Source organism: Drosophila biarmipes, chromosome 3R (genome assembly GCF_025231255.1).
Source record: "Drosophila biarmipes strain raj3 chromosome 3R, RU_DBia_V1.1, whole genome shotgun sequence".
Taxonomy (NCBI): Eukaryota; Metazoa; Arthropoda; class Insecta; order Diptera; family Drosophilidae; genus Drosophila; species Drosophila biarmipes.
The window spans coordinates 15,377,873-15,395,381 of NC_066616.1; the positions used below are offsets into that span (position 1 = coordinate 15,377,873).

A 17,509-nucleotide genomic window follows, 5' to 3' on the forward strand; every position below is an offset into this window, starting at 1 on the left:
GTAAATTTAAAATATTATTTCATAGAATATTTCTACTTAATTTATCCTAAGATATGCTTAGTTATAAGTATTCTTATAAAAATTCTAACATATTATTTTCAAATCAAACACATTTTTTTCAGTGCATTTGAGTCAGACTAAATAAAGCGTCTGAGTGTCTGTCGTTTGTCCTTTGGGGAGCATTTAAGGGGTTTTATGCCGTCGCGACGTGTTAATGTTTTGCAGTCAGCTTAAAGAGCGGCAATCAAAAGGCCCAGCATGAAATTCAACCATAGGCGGCATAAGAATCTTTTTCCATATATATACACACTATGGATATGAAAACTTTCCAACCAAACTCGGGCCACTCTCAATGGGCATTTTTTGTCCGAAAGAATTTCTATCTGTGCCCATTTGTCGAGTGTTTTCTATTGTTTTTTATTTTTCGCTTTGTGCGTGGTACGTGCTTGAACTACAAAACTCTAGATTTCGTTTCTTATATACGAATTAGGCACCCCACCACTGCGTTGCAATTGAGTTTCCAGCAAAGTGCGTTCATGTGTTTGAGTTATGGTGCGCATGCGTGCCACTTGGAAATGGAAAATGGAAATGCCCTCGGGAGTGCATCGGTGTCTATAGATAGATCTGAGCTGTCTAATGGAAATGACCTTAGGTAACTTATTTGGGTCAGCCGTGCGGGAAGGATTGAACTCGGCTGCAGGCTTAACCTTGGTTTTTCTTGAAATTCGATAGCCAAGATGGGAGCCATAGAAGGCAATGTGATGATGGAGAGATGTGACGAACGATAAAGGGTTCTTAAGCCAAAAAGGGAGCAAAGATCCTTTGTCAATAGGGTCTTAAGATCTTTTGAGCTACCGAAGATAAAAAGTCCAAAATGGAAAGATTTCTTAAATGCATAATATTTTGGGTTTCACCTAAGGATTGAACCCAACTGATGAACCTTTGGTTATATTAAGGATCCTAAAATAGAAAAGATTAAACTTTAGAAAATATCTAAAAGATTGCTTAAATTAACTTAAGTTCACACACTTGAGAACATTAAAATCATTAGTAGCAAGCAAAGATATTCAATTCTTAAGTTTAAAATATCAATTTTAAAGAGATTGCCCTACTTAATAGGTTACTTTAGCCCGGCAAATCCTTAAAGCCCAACACTCTGCCCCTGGCCATTGTCACCATCCGCATAAAAAGCGTTCGAGCATCCTTTCACTTGTCAGGACGTGTTATCCTCAACACACAATGGTGCTCTGTGTGCCTTTCTATGGCCCAGAGCAAACACCTACTCCATTTTTTCTACTTTTTCTGTATATGAACGATATGTAAACAGGAAATGGGATACAACAGGATACTGGCTGCGGAATACGTTTTCCATGGCTCTTACATCTTGCTACTATCTCGTCTCACCGTAGCAAAAAGTAAACACTCTGAAAATGAGTGTGTAATTTTCCAAGGCAAACAGGGAGTGAGGGGATGTAGGTACATGGCACATTTCAGACGAAGGAAACATGAAGTGCCAAAGGAACTGGAAAAATGCCGACTGACACGTCTCCAGGAAGAAATCATTATGTCACATTCTAATCACTGTGCGCACTGCGACAGGCAAAAGTGGAGCAAAGGTGAAGTTTCCTTGAGATCCCTACAATCGGAAAATGTACGAAAGGTGGGGGGGAAATGTGAAATGCGAGGAAAGGAAAATCCAGTCAATCGAATTGAAGGGAACAAACACGAATAATCAGGGAATGCAAATATGATTGAAACTTCAATCAGCTTTGTGAAATTCCCTTTTTTATTTGCTGAGCAATGTATGTAAAATCAAGCTTAGACGTTCCTTATGGCCAACAATATACGAATCATGTCTTTTTAGGTCTTGATGTCAGCAATTTTCATTTAAATCTTAACTCTGGTCTTGTTTATTAGATTGACATTCTTATTAGTTACCCATTCAAATATAAAATAAATTCCATTGCAATTAATGTAACTGCTCTATATGGGTTATTACTTGCCATTTAATTGAGTATTTAGATTTATGATTAAACCAAATCCATTTAGTTTGTTCTCTATACAGCAATTAAATCGCAGATATAAGTGTTCAACTCAAAGCAGTGCAAGGAAACCCACGCGAGAGGCTTGGCATTCAAAACCTTTTTGCACAGAGTTGAAAAACCCATATTAGTTAATGTTACTTGTTTGTAATGTATGCAAACTATGTGGTAACCATCAACACGGCAAAAAAGAACAGCCGCAGACTATTATCGATACCCACACAATCGATTTAAGTGCAATTTGCATGGCTGCGGTGTCACTTTAGATAAACGCCACAAAAATAATTGGCCTGGCTTTCGGGGTGCAGTATTTTGAATATGACAGTGCGTCACATAGTCATAAAAATGCGAAAGAATAAAGAAGAAAAATGGCTAACAACCTATAACATTTTTTTTTTAATTTGTTTTGGCATCTTACTAAATTTAATTTATCTACCAAAACCCACTGTGTTTAATGCCCCAATGATTTTTTTGGCGGACAAAACTATTCGCAATTAAGTGCAATTCCGCGGAGTCTCGTTTCTGCCAGAGGAAGCCAACTGGAAAGTGTGCAAAACCTGAACCTAAATGACCCGTCGCGTAGCCCCAGCCAATAGGGTTTATAATGCATGGGAGAGTTCAGATCCAGAGTCCATCCATCATATGGGGCCATAATATAATAGGCCCGCAGCGAATCACTCACTGGCCGAGAGAAGCGTCTCCCTTAATTATGCTAAAATTATTCATACTCACGAATGTGCCCCAAAGGGCAGGCAAATTGTTTTTAAAAGAACGTTTAACTCACCTGCAAAGAAAGGGGGAGAAAACAGAAGCAAAATGTTAAATAATTATATAATTAAAGCATTATAGCTAATGGTATAAGGGTCTTAAGGAGAATCCCACATATCATGCATATCAAATTGTAAATTATTTCTCAAACCAAAATAAATGGGTAATTCTTTATTTTGTTTACTTATGAGCACATTGCTGAATTTCAGGTTTTTTAATGATTCATAGGCCGTTGAAACCATCAATCTTTGGCTCTATCTGTGTATATAAATTCCGATTTAAAAGACGGTCAAAAGCGTACGCAAATCCGATAAAAACTTTCAATTAGCATGCCAAAAAGTAAAGGTTAAGAAATAAGAGAATCCAAATTAGCAAAAATGCGAACCGAATCTGTTCACAAAGTTCGGAGTTCTTTTTTGGTTCTCTCCCCTTGGATGTCTGATGTTTTATTCAGTCGGCGATTGATTTGCATATAAAATTGCTTGTTAGCATGTTTCGCCTGCCTTCTGGCTTATTCAGGTTAAATGTTCCCCACGAAAGTAACTTTCACATGTAATTCTCTTAATTTGCGGAAGACAAAGACCCCAATATCCAAATTCAACTTTGACATTTAAGCGAGGAGAGCGGAAAATCTCTGACTATGAAATTAAATGAGGCGATTCTAATCGGGCCCACACTCAAGTCGTGTCGAATCTTAAGGTGTGCTTAATTCAATATTGTCTAGACGATGACAAGGATCATTTAAGATTAAAATGTATTATTTTACAAATTCAATAACGAAATCTTTATTAAATATATTTAAATCCCAAATCGAACTGCAGTTGAATAATTGAATATTCTGTATCATCGTTGCTTCCCTCTAGTGGAAATTCAATGACAGAGACAATGACAACTGTGAAAAGCCAATTACTTTTATCAGCCTTCGACAGCTTTCCATGCGCATAAACAAATATCAAGCTGGCAAAAAGGAACAGCCTGAAAAAATAATAATATTTATGGTGAAAAATCAAACGTATAAATATATGGCATGAGCCGAAACAAAGGGAACTTATTGTTAAACAAACCCAAAAGGAACTGGAGAAGAAAGGCTTTTCAGCTGACATCAAGAGGGGGTATGAATCACCGAGTGGGCTCATGAAAAGGGTATCAATGGAATGCAAATGAGAAGAGGTGCAAGGAACCGCAGATATTGGACCAGGTGTGTTGGATAATGCACGGAATTTTCTGACTAGGAGGAGGTTCTGCCTGATTTGATGTGAATAGAACGAAGTCATGTTGCGTCACATGGGAGAGGTTCCTCTGAATGCATAAGCAGTAATTTATTTAACATAAAATATAATTCGAGGTTTATACACATTATTTTAGAATTTTTCTAGACTTATTTAATCATAATTCCATACTTCCGCCGCACAGGGATTTTCCTATTTTCTCCCAGTGTATGCAGAATGTGTGTCTCTGCTTGAGGAACTGGTTTTCTACCCATTATTGTGAATCAATCGACAAGAATTCGAGACTGGGTGCGGTGTGTGTGCGGTTTGGGGCAGCGTGTCAAGTGAAGTGGTCGGTCTTGTATATCCACAAGCTGCAAATACCCAACTACAAATTGTGTCCATTCATTTCCCAATCAATGCAGCTACTACCTCAAAGCTCGTTGTTTGTTTCTGCCTCCGAGATGGTTTCGTAATCTGCCAAAAATGAGAAAAAACAAAAACAAGTCTAGGCCACCACGAACGCTCAAACGCATTTTACATGTTTTATTGTGCATTTTTTCGAGTCTCTAAAACTCTTCGCTGAATGAACCACACATATCTCAGCCTGATGGGGTTTTGTTTTGCACCAGTCGCAGTTTGGAATCCAGTTTTGTGTGCTGTATCTAGATTGTCGCTTTTGATTTCGGATTTCTAATAAATCTTGGCTTTAAATAAGATCGTTTTGCGTAAATGTTGTGTGAAATGTGTTTTTATATTGGCCATGGCTCTGAGAAGTGGAGCAGGTGGAACAAGTTAAGTATTTGAAGGTGAAATTAGATAGTTATGAGGAGGATTTTTTTTATAATGAATTATAAAAATAAGCCAAGTTACAATACATTATAATAATTGTACCTGCAGGGTTAAGATCTTAGTTATATGTAGCTGTAAGATATACTTTCCAAACGTAAATAACACCCAAAGCCCGACCAAAACCCCCTTGTTTTCAATCAAATTTTCACATGATACCAACCCCCCATCGAAAACCAAGTTAATTAGAAAGAAATGACTCCATTAAAGTGCAGCCAACACAAAAAAAACCTGATTTGAAGCTCACGTGACTAACACAAGACAGAAGCTAAATTAACAATTTTACAGCTGCAGTGGGCGGGCGGGGAAAGTGGAAAAGGGTTTTCCCCCGACTGGAGGCCCAAACAATTATGGGGCTCAACATGGCAACCGACTGGGCGGAGATCCACAGACATGGATACAGATACGAACGGATTTCCAGGGGGCTGGGTAATTGCCTGAACATGGGCAGGGCCCTGTACAGAAATCGCTCGATTGCCCGATCAATCCAATGCAGTTCATGGCCTCATGACTAGATAACTTTCCAAACTTGAACTGGCAGCTGCAGAATAATGGCGTTAAATTACCAATATAAATCAATGGGTTAAACATAACGAAAACCAACACCCGCATCGCTCGATCAATAACAACGAGACGGTGAAATAATGGTATTAGGGAGCGGTTCTCAGGGCTCGAGAGGTGTGACGGGGGGATCGGTCTCGAAAAGTCTCCAAAGGGCACCGGCTATCGTTTACTTAGCCACCGAAACCAGTTCAACAACTTGACTTGGATGCTGGCCAAAGACTTTTTCTTTCTTCTGAAGCGGGTTTATTTTTATCTGAGTGGAACTGGGAAGCCCGAGACCGAGGCCCGGCTCACTCAATCTCAATCCTTGGAGAGTTCGTTCTCGAGTCTTAGGGCCGTCGTCGAATCGTGTTTCTGGTTCTGGGCTCTCTCTTATTTTTATTTTATTTCCAGATCGAATGCCGAGTTCGCTTTTTTTTTTATCGTTTTTTACGGTCGTGTTAAACTGGTTTCCTCTCGACGTGGTGGTAGAGATTCTTTATGGGCCTGCTGTATTTGCTTTTCCAGAAATCGGTTTAAAGGATTTCACAAGCCCGAGCAGCGGCGGCGGACATAAATTGCGGTTTTAGGTGCTTGAAAATGTCTTCATAAATATGGGATATCTGAACTTGGCAATGGGAGAGATGATATGAGGAGCTTAGAATCGACGAGAACTGATCTTTCATATATAGTAAGTACTGTATCCCTAAGCCAGACTTATGTTTCTCAAGCCTGATCATTAGACTTCCACTTTCTACGGCATCTGCATATCAAAGATTCTCATAAATAGTCATTAGCCAGCATCTAAGTGCCATCAGTGAATGACCATAAAAACGGTGTTGAATCCGTGGAATGTGACCAAGTCAAGTCGGTTATTTATAATCAATAACACAATATTTTTTATGATTATTTGCAGCCATGAATTATGCATTCTGAGCGCGGCTCGCAGATTGTGGCAGGTCTTGAGTTCAAAATAAAAAGTGAATGCCATTCGAAGTCTAGTCTAGGCAATGTCAAGTTTTTCATGCTAACCAAGCTGATCTTCGCTGGGAAAATCTAGGGGAAAATGTGAAACACGATTTTTCAGATCACTAATGTGCTAAGCATTTACGCTGTGTGAATAGGAAATATACTTAAAGTTATATGGATTTTTAAAATTTTATTGTCAAGCGGGAGTATATATTTACAATAGATTTAATTAGGCAGCCATTGTTTAAAACTAAAAGCTTCACTTTCTTCCAACTTCCCTATCGCTATTTCCTATCTGAAATTTTGAAAAGCTGTTTCCACATTCATTTTCCGAATAAAACAAGAAAACCTGAATAAAAGTTTCACTTTCGAAAAATTCAATAATTTTACGACTTCAAGTTTTGGGTTGGCAATTTCTTGGCCCATGTTTATTACGCCGCAGACAGGTGAGCCAACAGGTAGAGGTCCTCGATTTACGTGGCAATTGCCGCAGCAATTTGTGGTTTTGTTAATTATTTTATGCCATGGCTTGGCATATGGAATTACACACTTTATGTTAATTAACAGTTTCCTTCGGCTGCCGTTAGTTTTTGGCTTTTCCTTCGATTTTATCAATGGCAATTCTTGTGATTGAACTATTCCGGTGAAAATGGTGGGGCTTTCGCGGGGTTATCAAACTTTTGGCATCAGCCTTACCATCAATTTGCTCCGTTGAAACCTCTAACTTCGTTGTTTTGTTTGCTTTATAACCTTTATGGCTGGTGTTTGTCTGTCCATAAAAAGTTTCCTCTTCGGGTTTTTTCAATGCATTTTCACTTAGTGCAAACTTGGCACTTTTTTCCTCATTCAGCCTGGGTTTCTGCTGATGAGGTGAGAGTTTTCAGGCAAATAAACAGTCTAAACAGATTTGGCTTAACTAATGAGCGGCAAAAAGGGGAGGGAAAAGGATGGTCGAAAACCCAGTTTACAAGCTTTTTTCCAAGCTAATTAATTGAATTGTTTTCAGAGTTTTTCAAGGCTGACCCACTTTTTGTATACAATTTTTTACAATATTTGTGTATACCGATCTGCTACATGAACCTTAAATAAATATTTATGACTTTAAACGCAAACTTGTTTATTGTTCTTTTTCTTAGTGCCATACATAATTTTATTTTTCTACCTTTACGCTTAAATTGACACCTAATTATATTAATCCAAAATACCCAAAGGGCAATCTGACTGTCAAAAAACCATTAATCGAAACCTTGAGGTAGAAGATCATTTAAATTTTTCACAATATTAAATCAAAGCGAAAATTGTAATTTAAATATTTAGAATTTCCGCAAGATATTTAACATTCCATAATTAATTTCGTTATAAATAACTCACAAAATATTGTGTAAATATATAAATATTTACGCTTTAGGATATAATTATCAGGCAAATTATTACGGTTTTAAATTTAAGCAGATTTTATTTTTTCAATAATATGTATTCTGTGTGCAAATATCTCCAAAAACCCTACCAGATTCCCTGGAATTCCGCTCTTTACCTGTTGCTGGAAGGATTCATGCCGAAAGTGATTGTTTGGCAGGACGAGCTGGTTGCCCGCCGCCGATCCGTTGACTATATCCATTTCGGAGTGGGCAAACAATTGATTAATTTGCGCGTTCAAGGAGGTTACTGTGGTCGCCTGCACTCGCTATTGCCACATGTTGCACATTTCAAATCTCGTTTGCAGAAATGTAAATTCAAGATTTTCACAAAAACTGGTTTCGGACGGGGCACTTGGTTAAGGCATTTAACTGGCCACGAGCAAAACACACGAATGACACTTGAATTACATTTTACTTTGGGCCTCTTTTCGTGTAATTTTCCTTGTGTATTATTTTCCTGGGCCTTTCTTTTATATATATTTTTTGTGTTTTTTTTTTGGTTAATTAATTGCAGTCGCGAGACGCGCGCGTGACAAACGAAAATCGGCAAAGTTCGGGGGAAAAAGTACAGGCGCCCCCAAGGAGAACGAACAAAAAATCAAGCGGAGATAGAGAGAGGGCAGGGGCGAGTGCCACAAAATATTGAGGGAATCGGCGCGATATGTGGTAAGGCAGCGATTTGTCCGTTAATCGCGTCCACTCGCCAGCAAACGTTGGCCACTTTTGAAATAGACTCAAGAAAGCAAAAGCCGACCGACGTACGTGGAAAACGTTCAGTTCGAAATATGCTCAAAAATGCCCACTCACCCATACTCGAGCACTGCCCATGCGTGCATGTGAGCCAGGTAGGCACACACACACAGGCACACACACCTGCACACACACCTGCACACACAGGTAGATGACAAGCACGTAAACTTGTTGCTGGCAACATGAGCGAAAAATGTTGCCGGGCAACTTTTCGCTGGCAACCCGGTTTGGTTTTGGACCTTTGCGTCTGTGTGGGTACAGGTGTGTAGAGTTTCGGCTCACTCAAATCGCTCGAATGTGTGGTGGGGCGACAAAGCTACAAAATCCGCCTGCAAATGGGCAGCACTGGCAACGGGTTTCGCTTAAAAGTTCGACTCCTTTCCTTAACCCTACCACTTTGGGGATCACCCGAAAAGTACTTCAAAATATGTCCTGTGTGAATTTTTAAAATATTTGTCCACTTCATAAAAAGTTAATTTTTATGAATTACTAAAAAATTCGATTATATTAACCATGCAATTTACAGAAAAACTTTACATAAATGTTTCTTTTTAAAATTTTAAATTCGATGTTATCTTTAAAAAAAGCAATACCAATGAATTATTTTACATGGTTAAATAACATCGTTAAAAATTGAAAAAATAAACTGCAAATCTGCAGTTTAAAATAATATTTTGACGTATATTTAGTATTATACATATAAAGATGTTGTAAATAAAATATTTGTAGTTTTTTTTTAATAAAATATCAAAGGGTTAAGCAAGGAACATGCCCTCTTTGTGTGCGAAGGAGTTCTCCAGTTGTTGTTGCTGTTCAAGTTTGCAATCAAAGATAAAAGAAAAACTTGGCAGAATTCTCCTGAAGCTTTTGTTGTTTCTGTTGCTGCTGGCATTGCGGCAGTGTGAAGTTGGTATTTATAGGAATGTTGGTTGCTGTTGTTGTTGGCAGTACTGCCGTGAATTTGCAATGAGCAAAATGGCCAAGGAACTTGCGTACAAAGGCAGGTAAAAAGGAGCTCAACAGATGGCTGGCGAAGTGCCATGAAAATGCAAAGAGTCAGTCGCCGGCTGCAAGGGCGTAATTCCACATAAATATATAGATTTTCGATTTGCAGGTAGGCTTAGGAATTCCATTATCATAAACTTTGTAGTGACTGATTTTTATGGGGAGGAATTTAAGTTGATCAAAATGGGGGAAATATCAAAAATCGACATATTGTAGTGACTGATTTTTATGGGGAGGAATTTGAGTTGATCGAAATAGGGGAAAAAACAAAAATCGACATATAGTTGCAATAAACAACTTTTATAAGAAAGTAAGAGAAAAATTCATTAACTATAGTCCCTTAAAATGCTGTCCCAAAAATATATCAAAAACCCATTATCATAGACCCCATGAACAAACCGAGCAACAACAAGCAAAATAAGTTTTCAGTTAACTCAAGTGGCCCGAATGAGTAGACAAAAAGTCAAGTGAGATGACCGGGAAAATCGGGAAAAGCAGAGTACAAAACGTTTTTTAATCCCATAACCCAAATAGCAATGGGTCAAAAAGTTTAATATTAACCCAGGTCAAGTTGCAGCTATACGTTGCAATAATGACTTTTAAGTTTTACGAATTTCAAACAAGTATTTGATTATTTCTGAGCGATAACGTCCGTCCAGTTTAGTTGCTTTCCTTTTTATTTTCCAAATTCAATTAACTTGAACGGTGTGTTGAGGCGCAGATTTTTATCTACTGGACGCGACTTCGTTAATGACCTGGCTTATGTGAAGCAATTACCCAAAAACTTAATGCACGGCAATTACTTTATATCTTTGCGTTGTTGTTTTCCATTTTTTTATTTTCTTGAGCGCTTGAGCACGTGCAACATTTCAGATTGTCGGCTTGTCTTTTTTGTTTGTCTTTTTTCACTTTTTGACACAATTATTGTTCCGCTGGGTCTTACGAAAAAGTCAGAGACTGCGCCACCTGGTGGCTACTGCCGGTGATTACAAATTAAGAGGGGCGGGGGGAGTGGCTTTGGGGGCTGTGTCCACTGTATTGCAATTGTGTAATTTGATTTGTACACGAAAGTGAGCACCGCACTGACACAATACGTATAGAAATGCAATACTTTATTTAAAAAAAGTAAATATTGTTTAAAAAATATTTTAAAATGTGAAAATAAGTTTGCAATTTAGTATAAATAAGTATGATTAATATTTAAAGCAAATACTTATTTGCATATCATTTTTTTCTGTGCATGCAAAAAGTTTTATGATCTGTAATTTAAGTCCAAAAATTCATTTAGACTTTAACGATTTTGCCTGGGAGGGGATTACCAATTTAAGATTGTGTAAGTATATTCACCTAAGGGCTTATGGCATTATTTATACTTTATCATATATTTTTTACTGTGTTTTATTTATGCCTAAAACATTATTTGGTTGAAGGGGAACATTTTATGTTGAAAGCCTGTCTGTGCCTGGGACGCTGTTAAAATCGCTTCAACAATGGTTGTTAAATAATTTTATATAATTTTTTTTCATTAAAGTGTTGATTTTGACTAAAAAATACAAGCTGCCAGGCTTAATTAAGATGCCAACTCATTTCCCCTCTTTCTTGATTGAGCTTACTCTGCCTTGCATTTTCAATAAGCTGCAGCAATTCGTCTACAAAAATATCTTGGCACGTGACTGCCTTGAAACACAATACTAAAACAAAAAACTGGCGACGAAAGAAAATCTGTGAAATGTTTTAAACAAGTTACTGGCGCCACTTTCTTCGCTTCCCCAGCGGAACCACAGAAAAGATACCACAGAAAGAAAAGGGAGACGAAGTCGTGTGCCTTATTCGATTTACGAGGCACTGCAGCTAAAGGGGAAGTCCCCAAACAGACTTGAGCTGCATTCCAATTGTTTTAACTTTTTGTTTTCTTTGCATTTGGAAGTCACACTGAATAACAACATTTCCCAAACAAAGTACATTTTTTCGCCAGCTTTTGTCTTAAATTCCTTAGCCTTTCGACCCGACTTTGAAGCTCGAATTTAAAGAGATAAATTTACGTTAATTTCGCTTGGGCTTCCACTTGCAATTTGTTTTATTTCATTCGAGTTCTAAATGGATTTATACACACGACGGAAGTTGAGTCATGGGCGGAGGCAAACTACACTGGTTTTAAATTAATAAAATCTCAAATGCTACATTTCGGTTTTCTTAATATATTTATTTATGTTTGGGAACCATTTGCCTTAAAATAATTGTTGACTTTGATGAAATTATCATTCTTTTTCTGAAAAATCTTCTTCTTTACCCACACTTTTTATATTTCTTGCTAAATCAAACCAACCATTTTTACTTTAAATAATTTGATAGCCCTTAACCCACTGTCATGACCATGTTTAAAAGCACAATCAACGAAACCAATTTCTCAAACTCAAGTGCTCCTCGGAGTCCAAATCTGGCTGCGAAACAGAAGCGCATAAATTCAGCCCCAAGCGAAAGAAGAATTAAGCCAAAAAAGACTATATATAAATCCACTAATGACGATAGCGAAAACGAACCAGAAAAACAAAGGGGAAAAAATCAAACCGAGTAAAAGAATAAATCGTCATGGAAGCCTGAATAGCAGCGGGTTAAAAATGCATAAAATGGTCACAAAGGAAAAAGGCCCTCAAAGAAGTAAAGGTAACCGCAACAGAGCTTTGGCTTTGATTCTTTTTGAGAAATTGAAAGGGGCTGGAAGTGAATATCTGTTTTGGGGGCAGGTGTGTTCGAGGATGCCAAATTAGCGGCTACCGCCTGGCCAGACCAGCTCCTCCTCCTTGGCCACTCTCTCACCTCGTTTATTTCTTCATTCCATTTCCTTTAGAGCCCCCCAGCGAAATTTTGAACATCATTAATTTTAATTTTTGCGCAGACGCACCCCAGGGGCGGTAGGCTTCACTGCCTCCATTCTGGCCACTGCAGACAAGCGGCGGATGATGAGTGATGATGACCTGGCGGAACGAGCCACACCACCTCCATACATCCACGAATGTAATTAAGGTGGTCGAATGGAAAAAAGGTGCCACAACGACAATTGAAAGTGTTGCAACGGCCAGTTGACAAATTTCCAAGTTGCTCAAGAGCAATGCAATGTGGTGATTGATTGCTAGGGCTGGAGTGTTCAGCAAAGAACTACAAAGTATTCAAATAGGACTTAACATTCTTGTAGCAAATATTTGGTATCTGAACAATTTTAAATTAGCTTTGCTTATCGAAAAGTATATGCTTGAAAAATATGTTTAAAAAACTAGTGACGATAGCACATTCACCACACAAATAAACTGATATGAAATTTAGAAACGAAAATATTTTATTCTATCTTCTTAAAAATACTAGTTCATTGATTTTGATTTGCAAATTACTTTTAAAGGGAGTACTTAGTATTTTAAAATACATTTTCAACGACATATTTCACCAATCTGTAGCTTTAGTAGTTCGAAAGTTATAGGTATAGAAAAAGTAGCTATTTTTTGGCGGGTTTTACCAATAGTGTTAAAAACTCGATTTTTTAAAAGTTTCGAAGATTTTAAAATAGAATTTGGACATGGACATATAAAATGCAATGCTCAGGCACAGAATTTATATATTACTTTATTACTTTGTAGGAGTCTATCTCACCTTCTTGAAGCGCCTTCGCTGCGTCGAAGAATGTGTGGATGCAGTGTCTAGCAGATTGCCAGTGTTATCCGCATCCCGTTTGCCCAGAGCCTGCAGGAGATCGTCCACGTTTCGTATATAAGGACGATCCCGCTCGCGTTCCCTTTCCTTTTCCCTTTCCCTGTCGCCGCCCCCTCCACCGCCGCCCATGCAACTGGTAATGCTCCGGTTGCCCACACTATTGCTGCGGGATCTGGATCTGGACTTCTGCTTGCCCAGCCAGTAAACCTGATTTGCCAAATTTATCTCAGCGGCAGCAGCGGCCTTTCTTCTGCCCAACTGCTGTTGCTCCTGCACCTGCTGATGCTGCTGCTGGTGGTGTTGTTGCTGCTGCTGCTGCTGCTCGTTGTTGGCCAGATACTCCCCGGCTATGTGAACCTTGGGGGTACTGACCAACTGCAGACCCGTAGCTCCGAACTGCTGGGGGAACTCGTGCAGTTCGAGGGGGTAGCGGGGATCCATGGGCTGGCCGGGCTGGCGGGGATACATGTAGCCGTCGCGCAGGAACATCTTGCTGGTGGTGTACACCCTATCGTTGATCTGGTACAGACCGCTCGATCCGGGGCCCTCGCCGCCCCCAATAATGCCATTGCGCACATAGGCCGTCGGGCGATAGCGAACCAGCGGGTTGTACACATTCGATTTGGGGGGTTTCGTCTTGAAACTGCGACGTCGAGTGCTGGGCTTCATATTTATATTTATTTTTGTTCGTTCGCTTGTACTTCCCTTATGTTTGCTTTATATTTTATTGCGATTTATAAAAGCCGCCTATAACAAAGTATCGAGTGGATACGTTTATTTATAAAGATACTGAGAGCGTGCGCGCGCATCGAATCAAAAGTTTTCCAGTTTAAGCGCCCCTCAACCAAGCGACCGTGTGGCCTAATGGATAAGGCGTCGGACTTCGGATCCGAAGATTGCAGGTTCGAGTCCTGTCACGGTCGACACAAAAGTAACTTTTTTTCTTTTTTTATTTATTATATGAAATTTTTTTTCTTTTTTTCTGATTAGATTTAATAATTTTAAAATTAAAAAACAAAAAACAAAGGCCATAAATCGTAAGCATTTGAGTTTAAGAATACACTTGAGTGATTTTACATAACATCTACATGGTTTGTAGATACACGCTTCACTTAGTGTGGACAGTTTTGGTACTAATCATAGGAAAAGTATAGGCATGGCAGTAAAAATAGTTTTAAAAAGTGAGCATTGAATTAAAAACATGTTTTAATTAAATATAAACAATTTAAAATGTAAAGTCATTCAAGTATGTTTTGATAAACTCTCAAGACTTTTAGTTTTAGGTAAAATGTACTTTATAGCCGCTCAAAAATAGGCTCAGAATTTTGTTGTATTAGAATTCACTGTTTTCAACTGTAGCGCACGAAAGTATGCAACTATTGTTTTATACAACGCCTATAATGCCACACAATATTATTTTTAAAAACCTCATGAAAAATATTGAAAATATTCGGTTTAAAAGGTTTTACGCGACCAACACACGTTCGGCACACTGCACGTTCGATTTTCCACTGCAATTGTTTTATTTTATTGCAACACCGTGTCTTTTTTTTCTGTTGTTTGCTGGAAGGCACGCACTGCCAATCCAATTAGCCGGGGTTCACCTTTCGAGCCCTCGTCTCTGCGCAAGGTAAATTGTTTTTCGAACCCAAAGTATTGACACAGTTTTCGAGCCACTTGTTTTGTTAGATACATTCGTCTTCCTGAACTGTCGCCGAGCTGTCATACTGTTAGGGCGGAGCATGAAAAGAGAGCTATGCTAATCTGTCACTTCTGAGTTGGTTAATTAAAGACTGATTTGGCAAATAATTGTGGCTTAGCCGTGCTCGACCCCAATCCCAGTTTACAAGCAGAGAAACATTGCGAAAATTCAAAGGTACCTCGATTGGGTCAGCGAATGGTCAGTGTATTGAACTTTTGATAGCATTATTGACGCCCCTTTTTTAATGGCTGGCTGGCCAACTGGGCTCAGCTTGGAAAATACTTTTTCAAGGTTATTTTAAAAGGGTTAGAATGATTAATGTTTGTGGTATTAACGTTTTTTAACGGGTAAACAAAAATAATATATTGTGAAAGAGTTTTTTCACACTTATATCTATGTTTACATTAATGTAATCTTATAACACCCTTTCACTTCTCTCACTTCTACTACTTCTACTCCACAAAACCGAATAGCCCTTCTCAGTTTCAATCAACAAACTTCCTACTTCTTCAGCACTATCTTTTACAGATTTATCTAGCTTACACTTCCGCCTACGAATATCTTTTACTTTTTTGGTGGTTTTCTCGTTCGAATCGCGACGAGCTTCAAAAACGAACTGAAGTGAAATGAATTCATTGAATTTGAAGAGCCTATCGGACACGAGCACATTTTCCAATGGATAACACTTCCAGCTGGGGAAGAATACAAGAGCAAAAGCCACTGCGATAAAGCTGACTGAGTGGCGGACTGAGCTGAGCAGAGCCCGAGTGAAATGAGACGAAATGAAGGGCTTAAGCCAAACAAATACACCCCCTAAAATGGCAATTGGTGGAAGGGGCAGATGTCTAGGGGCAACAAGCCAGAGAAGAGCTTTAAAAATAGTGATAATTTTAAAAAGTGCTCCGGCAGTAAGTAGCAATACACTCCTAAAAAGCATAGCAAAGGTCAAATATGAAAAATCTTAAGGCAACATTAATCAAAATTTTAGATGTTGGTTTGAGAAATAATATTTGATATCTAAAAGCAATGATCTTTTACAATTTGTCTCTAAAAAACTGGCTATTTCCTCGGAAAAATATATTTCTTCCATGATCAAATGGGTCTACTTACAAAGAACTCATCCTCGATGACGGGATCGGCCAGCATCTCGATGGCCTCCGTCATGGATCTGCAGGTGCGGTTCGTGTTCTTCTTCTTCTTGAGCTTCCTGCCCAGGGTGGCGGCATCGCTGAACCGATGCAGCAGCTTGTCCCGCTTCCGGACCGCCAGCGGACTGGTCGTCGAGCTGGCGTGGCACAACAGCGATCCGTAGCCATTTGTGGAGGAGATGGTGCCGGTATTCGCATAGAAATTCTGCGGTTGATACTGCGCCGGAGCAGTGAGTGTGCTGTTCGAGTCGATTTTCTGGATGAGATTGTACTCGGACTGCGGATACTTGCTGGCCAAATGGGCTATGGAATCCGCCTTGGATGTCAACTGGGGTTTGGGTGGCGGCGGTGGTGGAGGGTCCTTCATCAGGGCCACCCGACGGGGGGCGGCTCGCGGTATGGTGGCCGAGTGGGGGGAGGAGGTGACGTCGCCGCCATAGCTGACAGCCCGACGATTGCGATCGTTTTCCTTTTCCCTGAAAGAATAAGAATAGTATTTAAATAATTAGAATTTTCCTATATAAAACCATCATTTAATATTACATTTTTAAAAATATACTATACTATAATAATATTCATATCTCTATTCCCACCTATAACGCCTCCTCTGCATCGGGGGACTAAAGAAGCAGTTCGGTGACAAGGGCACAAAGTAACCCCACTGAGGATCCCGATCCGGTCCCTCATGGTACACTCCCAGTTGGGGCGTCACCTCCCTGGATCGACTGCATCTCAGCAGTGGCATTGACACCCTCTGGGGACCAAAACTCCTACTACAGCGTTGTTGATTCCGATATATATGTCGCTCCAGCGAAGATGTTGTGGTCGTAGCATCCGATTCCAGGGTGCAATCTGAATGATCTTTATTTTCCAGGGTCACATTACTGCCCAGCTCTGTGCCATCATCGTCGTCGTCATCCGTGGAACCCTCGGGCACCGTGTAGCAGGTATAGTCGAATTGCGACATCTCACAATCTCTTTTTTCCGCCTCTGATTGTCTGACTGTTCGTTTGCACAAATTCAGTTCTTTGTCATTGTCTTTGGCAACTCCCACGTTAAATGTTTCAATTATTTAATTAGTCCGCAACTTGTTGCTGTTTCAACCGTAAGTGTTTTACTTTTATTGCTCCTTGACAAACGTTAAATGACAATTCCAGTGGGCTCGCCGCTTAATTGCTCCACTCGAGCTTGGCTCTGGCCTAAATATTTTGGTGGCCGGAGAACATTAGACAGGCCAAGGCATTTATCATGTTCACCCTCTGGACATATCGTGCTTCCTGCCACAAAAAAATGGAGGAACAGGGGCTGTGTATGTCCAGTGGGCACAATTAAAAGTCGTTTTCGGACCCCGTCGCAAAGTTGGCCTAATGAGGTGTTGAACGGAAGACGATCTAGTTAAGATATT

The 17,509-nt window shown here is 39.4% G+C and overlaps 2 protein-coding genes and 1 non-coding gene across 12 annotated transcripts in view; 1 reads left to right on the forward strand and 2 right to left on the reverse strand.

Annotated features, from left to right (window-relative positions):
- Positions 1 to 17,509, reverse strand: part of LOC108031374 (tight junction protein ZO-1) — an 87,741-nt gene that overhangs the window by 22,769 nt on the left and 47,463 nt on the right. For 6 of the 9 annotated variants that reach the window (XM_050889482.1, XM_050889481.1, XM_017104715.3 and 3 more), the window contains exon 3: positions 16,067 to 16,580. In XM_050889482.1, the coding sequence (XP_050745439.1) occupies positions 16,067 to 16,580 (514 nt within the window). Of the gene's footprint in view, positions 1 to 7,913; positions 8,519 to 16,066; positions 16,581 to 16,697; positions 17,241 to 17,509 lie in introns of those variants that run through there. The other 3 variants (XM_017104719.3, XM_050889483.1, XM_017104720.3) reach the window with 3 other exon arrangements.
- Positions 1,986 to 15,128, reverse strand: LOC127011623 (uncharacterized). 2 transcript variants are annotated; one of them, XM_050889489.1, is made up of 2 exons: positions 13,195 to 14,386; positions 1,986 to 2,826 (listed from the first exon to the last, which is right to left on the reverse strand). In XM_050889489.1, the coding sequence occupies exons 1-2, from the start codon at positions 13,921 to 13,923 to the stop codon at positions 2,818 to 2,820; spliced, it is 738 nt and encodes a 245-aa protein (XP_050745446.1). In that variant the 5' UTR covers positions 13,924 to 14,386; the 3' UTR covers positions 1,986 to 2,817. The 2 variants fall into 2 exon arrangements, with proteins under 2 accessions (XP_050745446.1, XP_050745445.1); XM_050889488.1 differs by lacking the exon at positions 1,986 to 2,826 and adding an exon at positions 14,682 to 15,128 and having other exon boundaries at positions 12,927 to 14,001.
- On the forward strand, positions 14,105 to 14,177 carry Trnar-ucg (transfer RNA arginine (anticodon UCG)). Its single transcript has one exon. It is a non-coding gene; the product is annotated as a tRNA-Arg (tRNA).